Consider the following 19861-nt stretch of genomic DNA (forward strand, 5'->3'; position numbering starts at 1 on the left):
AAAACAAATCCTCCTTACTCTCTCCGTCTTGAAATAAACCGATAAATTCCACTACTACAGTACCCTAAAGGGTTGATTTGATTTATGCCACATATTGGAAAAATGACAGTACTACTCGTGAAGTTGAGTAGATTCCACTACAATCTTCTAAAATTAGAACCATACCATTCCATCAGGATTTCTGTCATCTCCGTCACACTTTTGTCGTAGGCATCTTCATCCTCAGTCAATACTAGTCATCTTCATCTCCAAGTAGCGAGCCTGCGCCAGAGGACGGCCGGCCAGCGAGCTCCAGGTATGCTGGCTGATGGTCGTGGACGGCGACGAATCCACATGGTGGTCATCCGCTAAACCACACCCATCCCTTCCTTGCGCCCATCCCTTCCTCCGTGTCACTGCCATGGCTGCCGCTCCATTCCGCTATGGCCAGAAGACGGCTATCTCCTGTGGCGACAAGGTGGAGGTGGAAGTGATCCTCCACGCGGCACAATAGATCCCCTTAACGCTGACCCCGACAGCCGGCCGCTTCGACACACTTAGGTCCCTCCCGCCAGATCCGAAGCCGAAGCGACCTGATGCTCTTATCGCCGCCACGGCCGAGATGGAGGCATGTTTTGCGGTGTTGAACGGGGCGGCGGGGCTGAAGAAGGAGGATACGAGATCATGGTTGCTCAGGAAGGAACTCCGCAGGTAGGACACCGAGCTCTGCGCTGCACACATGCTGGAGGAGCGTGTCCAGCCAGGGAGCACCCTCGTCGCGCTCAACGGCCTCCATCTCTACAGCGTGAGCACCGATGGGCTGCTCTGCTAGACATGGCCTGAGCGTCGTGCCTCTTCGTGTGCGTGCTTGGCCTGTAGCTAGAGAAGATGGTCCTATAAAATGTCCCAGCCAATATTAGATTGTTTTTTCTGGGACGGAGGGAGTAGGTCATGCGTTAGTTGCTGTTATTGCAGAGTCAATAATGCACATAATCTCCGCTGATGCTGTCAGGTGATATGTATGGATCACTATATGTAAAAAGTCAGAACTACTTGTCCGACAAATAAATGTAGGTACAGTTACAGTTTGGCTGTGTTCGGAAGTGATTGATGCGGCTGTGGTCATCATCGCTTTCATCATATATATATCTATTAGTACTACTCAATTAGTAGCTAGTGATGTAGTAATTCTTTTGTAAGCATACTAATCAGATGATCAGATGCATCGAGGGAGAAACTGTACTAGCAGGGATGTAGGCGCTAAATGGGTTTTTGGATGCTAGTAATATTTACTGGGTCAAATCGACGGATAAACACTTTCCGGCCCAGTTTCCCTGTTTTTCAGTCGGAATAAGTTCACCCGAGGTCCCTCAACTTAACAGCGAGATTTTTTAAGGTCCCTTAACCACAAAACCAGAAATCTCTATCCCTAAACTATACAAAACCGTTCACTCAAGGTCCCTAGGCAGTATATATGGATGATTTCGCTGACGTGGCATCCTAGTCAGCAAAAAAAAATTTAAACAAAACACGTGGAGCCCACATGTCAACTGCATATCTTATTTTCTTATATTTTCTTCTCTCTTCTCCCTGCTGCTGCTCCCGTCCCTGCCTCGACCGCGGGACACGAGATCCGCCGTTGCCGCCGGAGTCCTCGTCGTCGCTGCCGGCTGGAGAGCGTGCGTCCAGAGTTTCTCGTCCGACCACCACGCCCGCAGCGGCACGCGGCTCCACCTCAGCCCGAGCACGACCGACGCGGCCACGGAGAAGAGCAGCAGGATGAGGACACCATCGTAGTAGCTCACGTCGCTGGGGAACGTGGACTTGCCGGTGAGGAGGCAGACGGCCGGGAGCGCACAGTAGACGGTGAGCGGGAGGGAGGCAAGCGGGTAGGCGACGCGGGTCACGTAGCCCAGCAGCTACAGGAGTCCGAGGCGCCTGCCGCCCCAGCCGGTCCAGACGGGGTGTGCCGCCGGCTCAGCAGGATCTCCATGGCCGCCACCGCTCGCCGCGACGCCCCCGCGAGGACGTCCGTGGGGCTGGCCCGCGTGTAGCTCCTGAATGCCGGCCTCGCCGGCGAGCAGTACGCCGACGACCAGCGACGGAGCGCTCGGTAGGGCGAGGCATGCCTCGTGCCGGCCGGCGGCCGCAACCGCGAGTACGTAGCGTACCCCGTCCCAGCGCACTCCCACTGGCCCATCACTCCCCCGTTTGTGTACGTTGTGTATTCGTGTAAATTAAGTTTCTCATCGAGCGAGTAGCGACGGCAGCTAGCTGACGTTGAGGGCTTCCACGGCGCCGAACCTTCCGGTGAGCCTGCATTTGGCGACTGGAACATAAGTCGATCGGCAGCAGACAACAGCTAGCATGACCCACGCTCACAGCACACTCACGTGTGGGGGCAGCAGCAGCTTTTCTCGATGGAAGAAAGAAACGAAACATGAAATACTCAATTTTAATTTCTAGCATAAATCTATCATGGTTAATTGAAACATTGGTAGTTTCTCAAATTTTTCCTGTGATCCATGGGAGCAGAAGGCGAAGTGATCATCGGCGAGGCTGCGACCTCTTTGGCCCATCTCGTCTGCCCCTCGAACGCGTAGCTGACGACATGGATGGCCTCCTTGAGGAGTTGAGGAGAATCGCGCTCCCGCCACGGTCGCGTCCAGCGAGCCATCATCGACGCCGCGCTGCCCTTGCTCCTCGAACGCTGACGCGATGAACGCCGGAGACTGGCCGAAGTCGTCGACGCTGCGCTGTGTGCACCTTCAGCTAGAGCACTGGCGGAAGGCGGCGTTGGTCGGCAGTCGCCCGCAGAATAGCCCAGCGCTGACAGGAGCGCCTTCAGCTCCTCCTTCGTCGGCATGCTGCGGCGTGGTGAGGGAGATAACATGTGGGGCCCACATGGGCCCCACCAGGCTGGGCCCCGCGGGGCCGGACACCGCCGCCGCGGACGGCGCATAGCGGAAGCACGTCGCCATCGCCGCCGGTCTCCCTCACTGAAGAACAGAAGAGGGAAGAGAGAAAAGAAAAGAGAAGGCGAAAAAAAAAAGTGCAGCTGACATGTGGGTCCCATATACTTTTTTAAATTTTTTTTTGCTGACTAGGATGCCACGTCAGCGAAACTATCCATATATACTTCCTAGGGACCTTGAGTGAACGGTTTAGTATAGTTTAGGGGTGGAGATTTCTGGTTTTGTGGTTAAGGGATCTCAAAAAATCTCGCTGTTAAGTTGAGGGACCTCCGGTGAATTTATTCCTTTTCAGTCTATGTGTTCTCACAGCTAGTTTGGGCTGAATATGGGCCGGCCTAATGACACTGAACCATAGGAAAAAGTTCTTTTAGAGTCTCTCAACATAGGTCGGATCTGATTCGTATCTCTTAACTGTAAAATCAAATCAGGTATAACAATTTCTTCAATCACTAAAACCATGCATAGTAGCTCCCTCGGCAGTTTTTACGAGTGGTTTTCGCTGATACAACATCCACGTGATAATATATTCATCACAAAAATAAAAAAGTACAGTGAGATCCATGTGTCATCATCTCTCGCTTCTTCCTTCCCTACGTCCTCTCTCTGTCCCCTTCTCGGCAGCAGCAGGGCGGCACGAGATTTAGGAGAGGCTGAGGCTGCGGCGGTGACGCTCTTCTTCTGTAGGAGTGATGACCGGGAGGCGAGCGAGATCAGAACGAACCATAATGTGTCCGGCGTGTGCATGCGTGTGTGCGCGCAAGCGAGCGAGGGACACTACTGGAGAAACTATCTTTCGTGGGTTACCCAAAAACCACAATAATCCTGGTTCACCCAAAAATCAGGTCTAAAAATTATTTTTAGTCCCAGTTTAAAACTAGATGGTCTTTAGTCTCGACCGGGACTAAACATGGGATAAAGATCATCTTTAGTCCCAGTTCATTTAGTGTCAGGCCGTGGCATGCACCCTAGTATGTTTAGCATCGGTTAGTACTTATACCAACTGGGACTAAACATTAAAAAAACTCGCGCGGGGGAGAGAGAGAAAAAAACGTGCGTAGGAGGCCAATATATATATATATATATATATATATATATATATATATATATATATATATATATATATATATATATATATATATATATATATATATATGTGTGTGTGTGTGTATCCCTCAACCTTATCGCCTACTAGTGCTCATCCTTCTCCTATCTTCTTATCCTCTTCTCCTCGTCCCTCCTACTCCTCCTCCTCCTCCCCTCCCCTCTTTGTCGGCTGTTGCCGGCAGGCGACCGGATGCGAGAGGACACGGCAGCCGTCGGCGGCAGGCGGCAGCACCTGGTGCGGCGGGCGGCGGTAGGCGCGCCGTCGGTGGCAGGCGGCACCGCCCGGCGCGGTGGGCTGCGGCTGGCGGCGCCGTGGCCATCACGACTGTGGGCGGCAGCGCCCAGTGGGGCTGCGGGAATAAATTTGGGGATTCTTTTAGATGTTTTTGTGTTGTAAATTTGGGGATTTTTAGATGTTTTTTGTATGATTTTGTGATGTAAATTTGTGGGTGATTTTGAGGTGTTTGTGTGAATGTGGATGATTTTATTGTTGATTTGTGGATGATTTTGTGAATGAGGATGTTTTTATAGTTGAGTTTGGTTTGAAATCAATATTCAAACAGAATAAACAATGATAAAGGAAAAGAAAAAAAATCTTTAGTGGACTAAAGATGGTTGTGCCAGTCACGTGGCGCAACCCCCTTTAGTTCCGGTTAGTGGACTAAAGATATTTCTTTACTTCTGGGTATTTGAATCTGGGCCAAAGATTGTCATCTTTAGTGCCGAATTCCCTCTCTCGGTTTGTTACCGGGACTACCTACAGATGATTATAAATCGGGAGAGATGAGGGTGTGTCCAGTTATCCACGCCTAGCGCGTCGCCGGTGTGTGCCTGAAAGTTGCCTGTCAACCTGTCGTGGAAATTGCTACTTGCCGCCGATGCTAGCTTCCTCGCTCGAGTATTGCAACACGCAGGGAGTATTGCTCTTCATTTTTTTACCGATTCATACATTATCTATTAAAAGTGCACGTGCGTTGCAACAGGAAGTGTACAGACCAGAAATTTGAGGGAAAGTTAAGAAAAATTTACATTGTGTAGAAAGTTTATATTCCCTCCCTTGTGTAAAAAATCAATTTAAGTAAAGCAAGTGTGAGAAATAAAATAACAGGTTAAATTTAATTTTATTATTAAATTCTTCATGTTTAGTTACGTTCTTTGTAATTTTATTAGAAATTTCAGAGCTTAATTGCTAATTTTAATAATACAAACCTCATTTAACAATTATTTAATTGGAAAAGGAATCAACATCCTCCCTTTCAGGTTTGGGCTGAATATAGAAAGCTTATATTCTAAACCCTTACGTCTATTTTATGTATCTGCCTTGTTTCCTTTCTCTGTTGAAGTTCATTTTGCATCCTCCTGAAATCGACCACACGGTCTATTCGGCGGCCTAACGCGGGAGCAGCTAGAGCCGTCCGATCGAATGGACGGTACAGATTAATCCTAACCTAAATAACTACACCCAAAACCTAACCCTAGGACTCATTCCCACCCCCTCCCCCCCCGGCCCCCTCCTTTACTGCTCTCCCTCTCCCGAGCGGTGCCGGCTGCGGCAGCGCCTCTCGCCCCTCCCCCAAGCGGCGGCGGCGGCGGCGCCTCTCGCCCCGAGCCCAAGTGGCGCTGGCGGCACCCTCCCCCCGAGCGACGGCGCTGCCACCGCCATGCCGCCGCCGGAGCAGCAATGGCGGTGGCAGCGCCTCTCCCCCCGAGCGGCAGCGGCAACGAGCAGGGGCAGCGGTGGCAGCGTCCTCCTCCGCGAGTGGCAGGGGCGTCCTCCCCCCGTGAGCGGCGACAGCGGCTCCCCCACCACCAGCGGCGTGGCTGCGTCCTCCCCCACCACCGGCAGTGCGGCGGCGTCTTCCCCTAACACCGGCAACGGCGGCGGCGCCCTCCCCCATCACCGGTAGGTGGCAACGGTGGCGGCGCCTAACCCAATCCCGAGCGGCGGCGACGGACTCGATGTATTTGGTGTTTTGGGTCGATATATTTGGTGTTTTCGGGTGTTAAAGTTTGGCTTTCTCTTTTTCCTTTTTCAATTTTTTCGATCATTCACAGAATTGAAATCGGATTGGAATTTGAGGGAGGGACGAAAATACGGACGAATAGAGGGGTGACGAACGGAAAAATATAAATATTTTAATTAGTTATTATTAAGATTAAGATTACATGCCAATGAAGAAGAGCTAGCGCCATGTCATGTACCCAATGATGTGATACACGATGGGCTGGATAGTGGTCTGCAGGTTAAACTGGGCTTGGCCCAAGTCACATAAAAGGGAGCAAGTAAATTAGCAGGAGTACAAAGGAACTGCCAGCCACAGAACACGGCATCGAACAAAGGCGTTTGCCTCGTCTCCTATTCTCCAATGCTTCTCTGATTCAAACTCTAATTCTCTAGCCTCTAATAGCCTGCTTCTTCTTGTTCTAGATTGCTTCTTCCTAATCCTTTCCTCTATTCTTTGATTTGTATGCCAAACGTATTCTGGAGTGAATTTGAGAAGTTATCACGGGAAAGGATTAGAGTGTACCAAGCATAAGAGGTTTGACAAATTTGACAAGTTTTTTTTTTGCGAGGGACAAATTTGACAAGTTTAAAAAGCAAACGAACTTAAAAACCGACTCATACACGAATAACATACTAAAATATCAGTAAAAACATTTTCAATTTTTATAATAGTAGAGATAGAGAAGAGATATAGATTAAAACCAAAATATAAAATCAAAACCGACTCAAAACACGGATGATGGACCGCGAAAACATCTTTAAATTTTATATCATTTATTTATAACCGACTCAAACATGGATGACGGACCACGAAAACATCTTCAGATTTTATAATAGTAGAGATGAATCGTGAATTTAGTTTGTTGGTATGGAGCATTTAGGGGAGTTTCGATTTGTGTTTTGTTTGGGTGCTATCTAGTCAAATCAGAGATGCGAATTTCTGGATGGGATGTGTTCTATGGTTGGGCAGTGGATGCTTGGCAGCGATGAAGAGATAGCGATGTTGGGCGGCGTGCAAAGCCCGGATTTGCTAATTCGCGCGCGCCTCCTCCCCACGCCCTTTTATTTTAACCGATTTTTTTCGCTTTTTTTCCCCACTTTTTTCTGATTATTTTTTTAATCTTTAGCATGTTTTTAGTTGAACGTTTTTAAATCTTGAGTCGAAAATTTTCAAATCTTAACTTAAAAGTTTTAAAAGTTTTCAAATCTGAGTTGAAAGTTTTCGATATTCAAATCTGAGTTGAAAGTTTTCAAATCTGAGTTGAAAGTTTTCAAATCTCGAGTTGAAAATTTTCAAATATAACTTAAAAATTTTCAATCAATTAGTGAAAAAAATCTCAAAATAATTTTTTTCCTTAATTACTGTCATTATTCTTAACTAACAGTCTGTTACGCTACCTAAACAATCCGCCGCGTTAGGAATCCCCCGCAAAGCCACGGTGCAAAGTCGCGGGTGAAAGCACGACGGCGGCGCGTGCACCACTCGCGCCCACAGCCACAGGTAATCCGCACCGTACCAACGAGACGTCCTTCATGGCTCACATGTGGGACCCACGTGGGTTCCACTTCCTACGTCAATCAAAACTGATCATTGTAGATCAAAGTTAACACGGCATAATAATGATACAGTGGATGGACTATATATACTTGCTATTTGGTTCATCCGTTAAAAGGGATTTTAAGTGAACTTATTCCTTGTGAAAATGTCAGATCAGTAACATTTAATGGGCCTTTTCTGGACCTAAATATTTAGGCCAATTCAGACGTATTCTAAGCCCATTAGCCAGTTGTAGACGAATGGAAAAAGTACACCGAAGATGCCTTAACTTGTCATCGAGTTACAAGATCGTCATTGAACCGCAAAACCGGATACAACACATCTCTCAACTTATAAAACCAGTGCAAAATAGGTCCTTGGTAGTTTTAACTCCGGTTTTATTTGACGTAGTAGCTGACTCAACATCGGACCCACGTGGGTCCCACATGTCAGCCTCTCCACCTCTCTTCTCTCACTTTTCTTCTCCTCAGTTGGGCAGCGCAGCCGACGGGTGGGGGAGGCGGGAGTCCGGCAGCCGGCGGCCAGCGACGGGCGACGAGGCGGCGGCGGCGACAGCGCGGGAGCAATAGAGCCTCACCCCACGCTACCGCCGTCGCCGCCGCCGACGGCGCGGGCGCCAGATCCAGCCGCCACGAGTGGTGGTCCGTGGCGGCGAGATGGACCAGATCGAGGACGCCGACGTCGAGATGCCTGAGCTGGTGGAGTTGGTCGACGACGAGGGCGGCCTGCAGGAGATCATCGACATCATCCGTGTCCACCGATGGAAGGCGACATATGAGAGGATCATCGCCACTGCCGCTGACGTCAACTCGCTCATCCTCTCCAACCACGTGCAGCTCCTCTACCAGTTTGACAAGGACCTCGACAGGTACACACACATCGTCGCCATCGACGTTGCATTCCCACGTGTTTTGCCATTAACGATGATGCCATGCCGGTGACGCGGATGACTACTTTAAGCAGGCGGTGGCGGTGGAGCTGGTGGATGGGGAGGCGATGAGGAGGTACGCGCTCACGCGGCACGTCCGTGGCGACCTTGCCAGCACGGAGTGAAGGACATGTTCACCCGCGCCATCGACAAGCCGCCATGGACCGCCACCCGTGGCAGTGGGATCTGGCACCTACGCCATCGGTGGTGGCAGCGGCGCGGCGGTGGTGTGAGGTGAGGCCCTCTTGCTCCCGCTTTGTTGCCACCGCCGCCTCGTCGCCTGTCGCCGGCCGCACGTGTCCCTCGGTTTAGTGTTCACCGACCGCACGTGTCCATGGACCGCCGCCCGTGGTGGCTGGATCTAGCGCCCGCGCCGTCAGCGGCGGCGGTAGCGGTGGCGTGGGGTGAGGCCCTCCTGCTCCCGTGTTGTTGCCGCCGCCGCCTCGTTGCCTGTCGCCGGCCGCCGGACTCCCACCTCCCCCACCCATCCTGCGCTGCCCAACTAAAGAGGAGAAAAGTGAGAGAAAATAAGAGGACTGAGGAAGAGAGGTGGAGAGGCAGATAGGTGGGACCGACGTGGGTCCCACGCTGAGTAAGCTTCCACGTCGGATGAAACTGGAGTTAACATCGCCGAGGGATATAGTTTGCACTGGTTTTATAAGTTGAAGTTTTGCGGTTCAAGGACGAATTTGTAACTCGATGACAAGTTGAGGGACCGAACTTCGGTGTACTTTTTCCTAGACGAGCGGCTAAAAGGCCTGATAGTACAAAATTTTAGGTTAGCCCAAGAGACCATGAGAGACAATATACAGTGTGCGCACATCATTTGCTATCACCGAGAAGGCTGTTGGGTGACGCCTTGGCGCCCACTGACGTCCAAGGCCGCTGTCATCCGGCCTGCTTAATTGTCCTCCAAGTGACCCATCATCGTTCTCCCACGACATCCCGAACCTCCAGCTCCATCGATCGGGCCAAGGGGGATCATGAGCTACCGTGCACCTGCGTGCGTATGCCCCCGTGCTGGCTGCAGTGGCGAGAGCGCCCCGAACGAGTCTCGACGTCACGCCCTCGTTGTTGTCACACAGTTGCCCACTATTCAAGGCCGCCTACTGCCTTGGTGGATTGGCTAAGTCCTGGCCATCTCACATGCTGTCACGCTCCGGCTAGGTGGACGCTAGCTAGATCCGCTCGATGAAGGGCCTTGGCCAGATCTGCCCATTCTCAACGCTCCGGCAAGGGGATTGGGTTGGTTCGTTTTTCATTTTCCCCACAACATCTCACCTCCCCGCCTCTCACTTTCCTCCCTCTCATCTTCTCTGGACGAGAGGTATTGGCGCGCGGCTTGGTCTTTGGACGCTTGGATCCACCTTGGCCGGGCCCGCGACGACCAGATCCGTGGGCGGCAGGCGATAGACGGTGCAGCTGATGGCAGGCGGCGGGCAACAAGCGGATCCACCTCCACCGGCCTCGCGATAGGCGGCTGGAGGCACCGCCGACAGCGGGTGGTGGGAGGCACAGCCGATGGCAGGCTCCCCCACGCATTAAAGGAGGCGACGGCGGCTCCCCCGCTCGGATCCGGTGGCCATCCCCGATCAGTGTGGATCCAGCGACAGCGGCGGCAGTGGCAGGAGGAGTAAGATGGCAGCGGGCAGACGAGCCCTTGAATTTTTGCGATTTTTTTCGGATATTTATTTTTGCGTGCGGACTACATAAGCACCCACACGTGAAAATCCGATTTTCGTGTGCGGGTGCGCCACCCGCATGGAAAAATAGTGATTTTCGCATGTCTTTTCGGGCAGAAGGTCCCGTACCCGAAACACCGATTTTTGTGTGCGGGTGGACCACCTGCGTGGAAAAATAGTGGTTTTCATTGATCTTTCTGGGCAGATTGACTGAAGGTCCGTACGCGAAAATCACTTTTGACCCATTTGGAAAAAAATGTTCTATTACTAGTGATCTATAGCATTTTCAAAGTGTCAAAGAAAATTCATCGTAGAAGGCCAAAACTGTAAGGAAAAAGTACGAATTACCCCCCCACGAACTATCGCGACCGACCGAATTACCCCCCTGAACCACAAAACCGGACATCCCTCACCCCAACTATGCAAACCGGACGAATTACCTCCCTCGACCTAATCCGCGGTGGTTTTGGTCTACATGGCGTACGCGTGGCAGTCCAGTCAGCATTCCATTCATTAAAAAAAAATGTGGGGCCACTCTCTTTTTCGCTTCTCTCTCCTCTCTCACTCTCTGTCTTCTCTCTCACACACTTTCTCTCTCACTCTTTCTCTCTTAGTCTCTCTCTCACGCGCACAGCGGCAAGGACGGGGGGCCGGAGGCGGCAGCGAGGATGGCGGCACGCGTGGCGCGGCGGCGCGCACGCACGTGGCCGGGGAGTGGAGGCGGTGGCGAGGATGGCAGCACACACGGCGCGGCGGCGCGCACGCACGCGGCCAGGGGACGGAGGTGGCGGCGAGGACGGCGGCGTGGCTGAGACGCGCACGGCGGCGCACACGCACGTGGATAGGGCCCGGAGGCGGCGGCGCAGCGCTTTGAGGATCTCCTCCTAGTACTCCAAAGCTCGTGCTGTTGTGGTCACCGGTGGCTTCAAGTTGGGCATTACGGCCTCCCAATATGCATCGCGCTGCCCAAAAACATGCAAACACGATCATGCAAGCAGTCAGGCCACCTCACTGAGACATAACATCGAACACTAGGCGTGCGGCACCAGTAAAACGAGCCAGTGACGCCGAGCCGAGCAGACCAACCTGTGGGGAGCACGGCTGACAGGACATCGCCTTCCCAGAGGTGGAGGTGTCAGTCATCGGGCCGCGTGATGGTGAGCTCCTGCGGCGGCGGCACCGATCCGATGGAGGGGGAGGTGAAAGGGAAGGAAGAGAAAGCGCGGGGCGGAGGGAGGTCGACGGAGCGTGCAGGGCATGCCGCCGTCCTCGCCGCTGCGTGCGTGCGTGCGCGCTGCCATGCCGTGCGTGCCGCCGTCCTCGCCGCCGCCTCCGGCCCCGTCCTCGCCACTGTGCGCGTGAGAGAGAAGAAGAGTGAGAGAGACAAGAGAGTGGGTCCCACATTTTTTAATGAATAGAATGCTGACTGGACTGCCACACGTGCGACACGTAGACCAAAACCACCGCGGATTGGGTCGAGGGGGGTAATTTGTCCGGTTTACATAGTTGAGGGTGAGGAATGTCCTATTTTATGGTTTAGGGGGTAATTCGGTCGACCGCGATAGTTTGAGGGGTAATTCGTACTTTTTCCAAACTGTAATAGTGTCATACTATGATGGGATTACATTGGACGAGAAAATTAGAACACTATCGAACCGGCAGGGATGATCTAGTAGTGATCCGAAACATAGACTGCATTTTTCTCATATTTTCCGTTAGCAAGCTTATCGAACGGCTTAAAAACACAGTACATTTTCGAAATAAATTATTACTTAAGTTTTTTTTATTAAAATTCAAATAAATTTATTTTTAAAATTTATAATAGGTACTGGTAATACTTAATTAATTACTATGGAGTTTGGCCCTATCTCTGCAGAGTGGCCACTGGACGGCATCCGAGCCATACTTAATTTAAACAAACCTACTTAAAAAAAGGGGATTAATCTGGCTGGAGTGCACATGACGCTGCACATCGTCGCATGCCATCTCTCCCCCAAAGTCGTCGTCGTCTAAACTTAACGTGATGGAATGGCATCCATAATATTCGTCCACCCTCTCCACTACTTCGTCTCCACCACCAGAGCATCTAATTTCACGCTCCAAGCAGTATACTTCACACTCTCGCTACCTCGCTAAGCTAAGCTAGCTCTCCTTCAACGCCACGTCGACAATGGCGGACCAGCCGCAGCAGCAGCAGCCGGAGCCGGAGCCGGAGATGGGGGCGCAGCCTCAGCAGCAGTGGGAGGGCGCGGTGGAGGCGCGGCTGCCGTCGACACCGGCCGCCGCGGCGTGGCCGCACCTTGCCGCCTTCTGCTCGCTGCACCGCTACAACCCCGGCATCGACGTCTGCGAGCGCGTCGCCGGCGACGACGGCGTCCCCGGCTGCGTCCGCTACGTCGCCTCCCGCCCGCCACCACCACCTCCGCGAGCTAAGGATGGTGGTGACGACGACGACGACGACCAGCAGCCGGCGGCCGCCGCCGCCGGGGTGGAGACGTGGGCGCGGGAGGAGCTTCTCGAGAGGGACGACGCCCGGCGCCGCCTCGTCTACGCCGTCGTCGGCAGCAACTTGGGGTTCGGCCGCTACGTCGCCACCATGACGCTCGTCGACGACGACGGCGAGGACGTGGATGTCAACGCTCCGGCGCCGGCGGCCGCCGCCGCCGCAGGGTGCAAGCTCGTGTGGGCGTTCGAGTGCGAGCCCGTGAAGGGGTGGACAAGGGACGGCTTGCTCGCCTACCTCGACGCCGCCGGCAAGGGCATGGCCGAGCGGATCGAGGCCGCCGCCGCCGCCGCCGTCACCGACATTGCCGTAGAAGACGACGCCGCCGCCGCTCGCAGCTAGAAGAATAAATCAAGTAAACTTTTAATTACTTTTCCTGCTTAATTAGCCTCTTCTAATGATTTGTTTGGTTCATCTAGATATCAAGTCACATTTTATTACTCTTTAATTCATCGTGTAAAAGTCTAAAAGAACATATATTAGAAGGTAGTGTTCGTTTGCTAGTCAATGTGTACGTGGACGATGGTGAAATATTTTTCCATATGTGAGACTTTTTAGGTTGCTGACAATGTACATTTCGTAGTCCTTCGTTTGATTACGTTTGATCGATCGAGATCGTCCGTCCACACGATGATTGTATGGTTGCAAATATTTTGAAGGTTGAAATGGAATCGAATTATTCCCTCTTGTGATCGATGTGTGGCCAAATTGCGGTAGCTAGGCTGTGTGCATATGTTCCATCGGGTGAGAATCCAAAACTTGGGGAATCGTCGACAGATCAAATCGGATGCCATCATCTCGATTAAAGGTGAAAAGTACTGCACTATCTGTTTCCAAGCTTTTTCTTGAAACATTCTACATTTGATAGGGCCCTGCTTTAGTGTGTTTCCACTTCTAGTTGCTAAACTTAAATCCTATTTAAGTATATATGACAAATCTCATCTAGTTATTCAAAATGATATTTTTCACCCCTGTATCTATTGTATGTGTTGAGGAGGAAAAGAGGGGAGGTGCGGGAGAGGGGGGGTGTTCTTCGAGACTCCGACTATGCGTTGTTTACGGTTGAGTCCCGTAATCCACTTTACTATTGCACGGTACATATTCGTAGCACAGTTGCAAACTATACAAAGTCGGATTTGAGCAATCGGTAGGCCATAGCTGGATATGCATGCATATTGCAAAAGGTCAAAATTGTTTGAATTTAGAAAAAAAATTACTGTTCAAGTTTAGGTAAATCTGTTTAGGTTTCAAATTGTTTTTTTCTTGCATTTCCAAAATTTGAACGCCTGTACTGAGCTTGGGACTATGTTTTAACTTCAGATATTATTTATGTTTATGCAATTGTTTGCGCACAGATGAATCGTGCACGCATGTGCTTTGAGAAATACTAGATCCATAACGTCTGATAGCTCAGGTTTGTCTGTGTGGCACGTTGGCACGATCGATCATGTGACGGGCCGTTGATCCCGGGCAGACACCATGTGTTGCAAAAATAAATATTGATCTCACATAAACTTATATGAATCCATTCATTGACCTATTTGTTCATAAGTCATTAAATAATTAATTTATTTTCTATTATAATTACATAGAACAAAGACATAAAGATTAAGAGATATCACCGTAGAGGCGCACCCCACATATATTTTTCCTTGTGATTACATAGAAAACGTATACGCTACACGCACCTGCACACCACCTTCAAATACACCCACAAATCAAATGCCCCCTGTAAAACATGATATGGACACCAACGATAAATTAAGAGGACTTTTACAGTACATTCTACTGCTAGTATATACTAGCAGTATGTTAAAGGGTAGATTTGGTATTTGTTAAAACTCTGAAAATGGCTGTTTAGTAATTTGAAATTGAGATTTATTTCTTGCGATTTAATTCAATCGGGAGTTCATGGATCTCGTCGTCCGGGTGTTGTAGCGCTCCCATCGTGCGTGGCGACGGCGCGAGTGGAGGCGTAGCAATTCCTTCGACGGTCGGATTTAATCTAGTAGATTGAGTTTGCAATGGGCATGATTTGCATAAGACCACATAAGAGTGTAAATAGATTTGATCTGTTCACAGCAATGAAGTGGATTATCTCATACATTCTTGGTTCGATCAGTTTCTAAGTGTCTGAATCCCTAACACATACCAAGTCCTTAATTCATTGAACTTACTAAAGAAAGAACGGCGGCGCGGCGGCGCCGATTGTGGTCGTCGGCAGCTCGCAGAAGAAATGAGCGGCGACGGTCGCCCATGCACGCAACATCGAGAAAAAAAGGGCTTCGACTGGGCGGGCGGCTATCGATCGGATCAGATCAAGTGAGGAAACGCGAATTTAAAAAATTACCCCCCACACAAATAGATAAAAAGACAAATATACCCTAAACAATTTATACTACAGGATATTTGGGAGGAAGATCAGATGAATTTACACCGTTAGATCAAATATACTGGTAGTATATACTAGCAGTAGAATGTACCGTAAAAGTCCTCTAAATTAATCCATATTTTGACTTAAAAACCTATTGAAAACACACCGACGTATGTATGATATCTTAAAGGGTGAAATCATACACTCACAACTCTACCACACCACATAACCTGTACTTCCTGTACACCGTGCTGATGTATTTACAAACCTAAATATACTACTATCTCCATATTTTAATGTATGACACTGTTGACTTTTTATCCAACATTTGACCATTCGTCTTGTTCAAAAAATTTATACAATTATCATTTATTTTATTGTGTCTCGATTCATCATCAAATATTCTTTAAGCATGATATAAATACTTTCATATTTGCACGAAAATTTTGAATAAAATGAATGGTCAAACGTTGGTTGAAAAGTCAACGGTGTACGGAGGGAGTACTTTAAACACGTGTTTAGGAGACAGAACCTATATAGATATGTGAACCTCACAAATTTCCAACTGATCAAAGCGCACACATAATTGTGTCTTAAAACAATATTGTAAAAAGAGAATATGTCATTTGCGTGCGTTCGGATAAAGAAAAAACTTTGGTGTGGTCAAGGAATTGTTATTCCATAACTCGGCTTCTTAGTTTAAACCATCATAGCATTGTGGCCTGCGTTAAGAGGGACGTCCACATATGTGTGCATGTGGTGTTCATGTATGAGGAACATGTTTGTCTCCATTATAATAAGAAATCTCTACTATTATAAATTGAAGTTATTTTTGTCGGTACTTTGATACGTTATTTGTGTATGAGTCTATTTTTAAGTTCGTTCGCTTTTGAAAATATAAATACGAATTTGAGTCGGCTTTTAAGTTTGTTCGCTTTTGAAAATATAAAAGGAATTGTATAGGAAATCTCTTAAAAAAACTCGCACGCTAATTTGAGACGATCGGATTCCTAATGCAGCTCATGATTTTCTAACAAAATATATATCCAAGCGAATTTAATAGAGAATTTTATCTTAAATAAACCATATAACAATAATAAGAGTATAATAGCCATCACTTGTTACAATACACGGACATTTTTTTCTAGTAAAAAAAAGTCTGAAATGCCCTCTTGAATTCAAATGATTCCGCACCCTATCAGTGATTTCACATCTTTAAACTATTCACAAAACAACCCCTTCAGTTGAGTACTGTTTCAAGGTGCATGGCTTATGGTTTGAATTGTATACATGGGGCTAGTTTGACCGGCGATACGTGGCCGGTCAGACCGATTGAGTCCAAGTCCAAAGCAAATTTTGAATTCCAATTGATCTCTCTATCTCAAATTGAATATAGATGAGTACCTATAGGAGGCAATACCGTCTATTTTAAGGGCCAAGGCCTGTTTAATTGGAAACACAATCACTTTCAACACAATTAACCAATTGAATCATTTTTTTTTCAATATGCATATACCTTTTTGCCTAGTTCTTTTAATTTTATCCATCTATTTACACTGTAAATCATCCGTCTTCATTGCGACGCACAAAATTCCTTTATAGGTTTGTCCCTTAAACTTTCCGTCCACCCACAAAACGGACGTGGCTTGCCTGCTCCCATCCGTGCTCCCGATACATCGAACCGCTTTGTTTCTCCAGCGGTGGGTCCTGCAGCTTCTTCTCTGCCCTTCCAAATCAACGACGACATTTTTCCAAAAGGAAAAGAAATATCTTCAACGAAAAGTGAAGTGTATGCTAGAACTACTCCTTAATGATCCATTCCATTCTTCTCCTACGAAAGAAATCAAAGGTAATGACCTCAGATATGAGGGCAACATATGCTTGGCATAGAAAATATCCTAATCTGCTATTCTGCTGCACAGTGTTAATTACAACGATAATCAAGGTCAGATTAACAATCTACACTTGATCCTCAATGTTGATGATATGATATATCGCTTTGCCGTTAGGGGCGGAGCTAGAACGAAATAGAGGAGAGTGTCTCTTGCTTAATTTACTCTACTTTAGATGAAGTTTAAGCTGATACGGGTGCCCAAGTTTGTATTTAGGGATGCTTGGCATAGAAAATATCCTAATCTGCTATTTTGCTGCACGGTGTTAATTACAGCGATAATCAAGGTCAGATTAACAATCTACACTTGATCCTCAGTGTTGATGATATGATATATCGCTTTGCCAGGAGCGGAGCTAGAACAAAATGGAGGAGGGTGGCTCTTGCTTAATTTACTCTACTTTAGATCAAGTTTAAACTGATACGGCTGCCAAAGTTTGTATTTAGGGGCTGTACACATGGTGAAAATCGGTGAGTTATAGCTAAAAAATTTTCTTAACCGGGTTACTGGGCACCCTCTTCCCATACTCTACCTCCACCCCGGTTTGCCGAAGCAAATAAGAAATCTTGCCGCCGCTTGTCACCATTCTAACTCATGACAAACACGTCACACACCTCCGTAGTCGATCTATTCCAACCAATATCTTCGTTCAATTCCTCGCTGAATTGTCCGTGATCCCTTTGCTTCAGTTATTTTCATGGAAGAGGACCAAGGTATAAAAAGGTAAAGATCCAATGCAGGTCAGAAGAGTACGTAGGACTTAGGAGAAAGAAGAACAGTCCCCATCGCGGAAGAATCAGGTCCGTCCGATGCGTCGGGAGAACGGATGGGAGCACAGCGGAGGAGCGGGCAAGTCGCGTTCGACTTGCGGACGGCTGAACGTGTGCAGAGCCTTCCTGCATATGCATGCGCACACAGGCGGCAGCGCGTGGAGCAGGGCTGCGCGACAGGCGGCTTGATTGCGCCGCACGATCTAATTAAGCCTCGTTTAGTAGGGGAAAATATTTAGTTTTGGATGTCATATCGGATATACGGACACACATTTGAAGTATTAAACGTAGTCTAATAACAAAACAAATTACGGAACTGCTAGATGACTGTCGACAGTTTTCTTCTGTGAAAATTGTCAAATTTTTTGGCCATCAATTCCGCTCTAAGATTTGTACTGAGATATTTTGTTATCGGATCTAAACCCTCTTTTCACAAGCTAGTCCCATCATCACATGTTTATGGTAGATTTATTTAAGTTACATCTAAGTTACATTCCAGTTACATGCTAGTTACATTGTAGTTACACTATAATTACATTGTAACTATATTGTTATCTCTATATAAATTAGATATAAAGTTGTATATATTATTTTAATACATATATATAAGTTATTATTATTATAGTATAGTTCTAGTGAAATTATACACTATAGTTAGATTTGAAAGTTTTCACCTTAAAAACACTCGACAGTTTTTTAGGTAGTCCCAACAAATTATGGATTCCGTCAGGAAACTGCGAGACTAATTTATTAAGCCTAATTAATTCGTCATTAGCATATATTTACTGTAGCACTACATTATCAAATTATAGTACAATTAGGCTTAAAAGATTCGTCTCGCAATTTACATGTAATCGGTTTTTTCTCTACATTTAAAACATTCGATGTGACAGCGTGAAAATTTCTGTTTTGGGAACTAAGGGCCTGTTTAGTTCATAAAAAGAAAATTTCTGGGTGTCGCATGCATAAGATATTTGACCGGATATCGGAAGGGATTTTTGGATACTGATGAAAAAACTAATTTCATAACTCGCCTGGAAACTGCGAGACGAATCTTTTGAGCCTAATTAATCCGTCATTAGCACATATGGGTCACTGTAGCAATTATGGCTAATCATGGACTAATTATGCTCAAAAGATTCATCTCGCGATTTCCCCCATAACTATGCAATTAGTTTTTTAATCTATATTTAATACTCCATATATGTGTCTAAAAATTTGATGTGATGTTTTTGGGAAAAAAATTTGGGAACTAAACCATGCCTAAACAAGGCCTAAGACTGTGTTTAGTTCCCTTCAAACTTCCAAAAATTCCGTCACATTTAGACACATGTATGGAGCATTAAATATGGACGAAAAAAACCAATTACACAGTCTGCATGTAAATTGCTTGACAAATCTTCTGAGCCTAATTACGCCATGATTTGACAATATGGTGCTACAGTACATATTTGCTAATGATGGATTAATTAGACTTAATAAATTCATCTCGTAGTTCACAGGCAGAATCTGTAATTTGTTTTATTATTAGTCTATGTTTAACACTTCAAATGTGCATCCGTATACGTCAAAATTTTTTTTTGGGGGAGCAACTAAACACAGCCTAAGTTGCACTATGGCTGGTAGCCACGTGTGCACAACACGTACCGAGGAGGGCAGTTGGCGTCGGCGTCGTCCCAGCGGGTGGTGACCACCAGTAGAAATGGATAAAAGATCGTGACTCGTTAGTTCGCTCGACTCGTTACAAGCTCGGCTTGGCTCGTTTTATTTTTCTAATGAGCCGAGCTAGCCTTTTAGCTCGTTAAGCTGGCTCGTGAGCTGGTCGCGAGCCGAAACGAACTTTGACATTTGACAACCCAGCAGGCAACAACAATCCCAAGCCACAAGGCCACGAGGCCCATCAGAGCATGGAAAGTACCAGTAGTACTACTACTTACCACAAACCCTATATGCCTCTCTCGAGTCTCGATCTCTCGTCTTCACTCTGCCTATCTGCCGCCAGTCCGCCACCATCGCGCACAATCCATCTGCGCCAGCAGCGCCGCCGCTCATCGCCCAGCGCCGCCACATGGTGCACGCGCGGACCTCGCA

At 47.9% G+C, this 19861-nt stretch overlaps 1 protein-coding gene across 1 annotated transcript; it reads left to right on the forward strand.

The window, feature by feature from the left end:
* Positions 1–12186: 12186 nt before the first annotated feature.
* On the forward strand, positions 12187–13422 carry LOC4338061 (uncharacterized). Its single transcript, XM_026025374.2, has one exon. The coding sequence runs from the start codon at positions 12402–12404 to the stop codon at positions 13074–13076; it is 675 nt and encodes a 224-aa protein (XP_025881159.1). The 5' UTR covers positions 12187–12401; the 3' UTR covers positions 13077–13422.
* Positions 13423–19861: the final 6439 nt, after the last annotated feature.

Source organism: Oryza sativa, chromosome 5 (assembly GCF_034140825.1).
Source record: "Oryza sativa Japonica Group chromosome 5, ASM3414082v1".
NCBI lineage: Eukaryota > Viridiplantae > Streptophyta > Magnoliopsida > Poales > Poaceae > Oryza > Oryza sativa.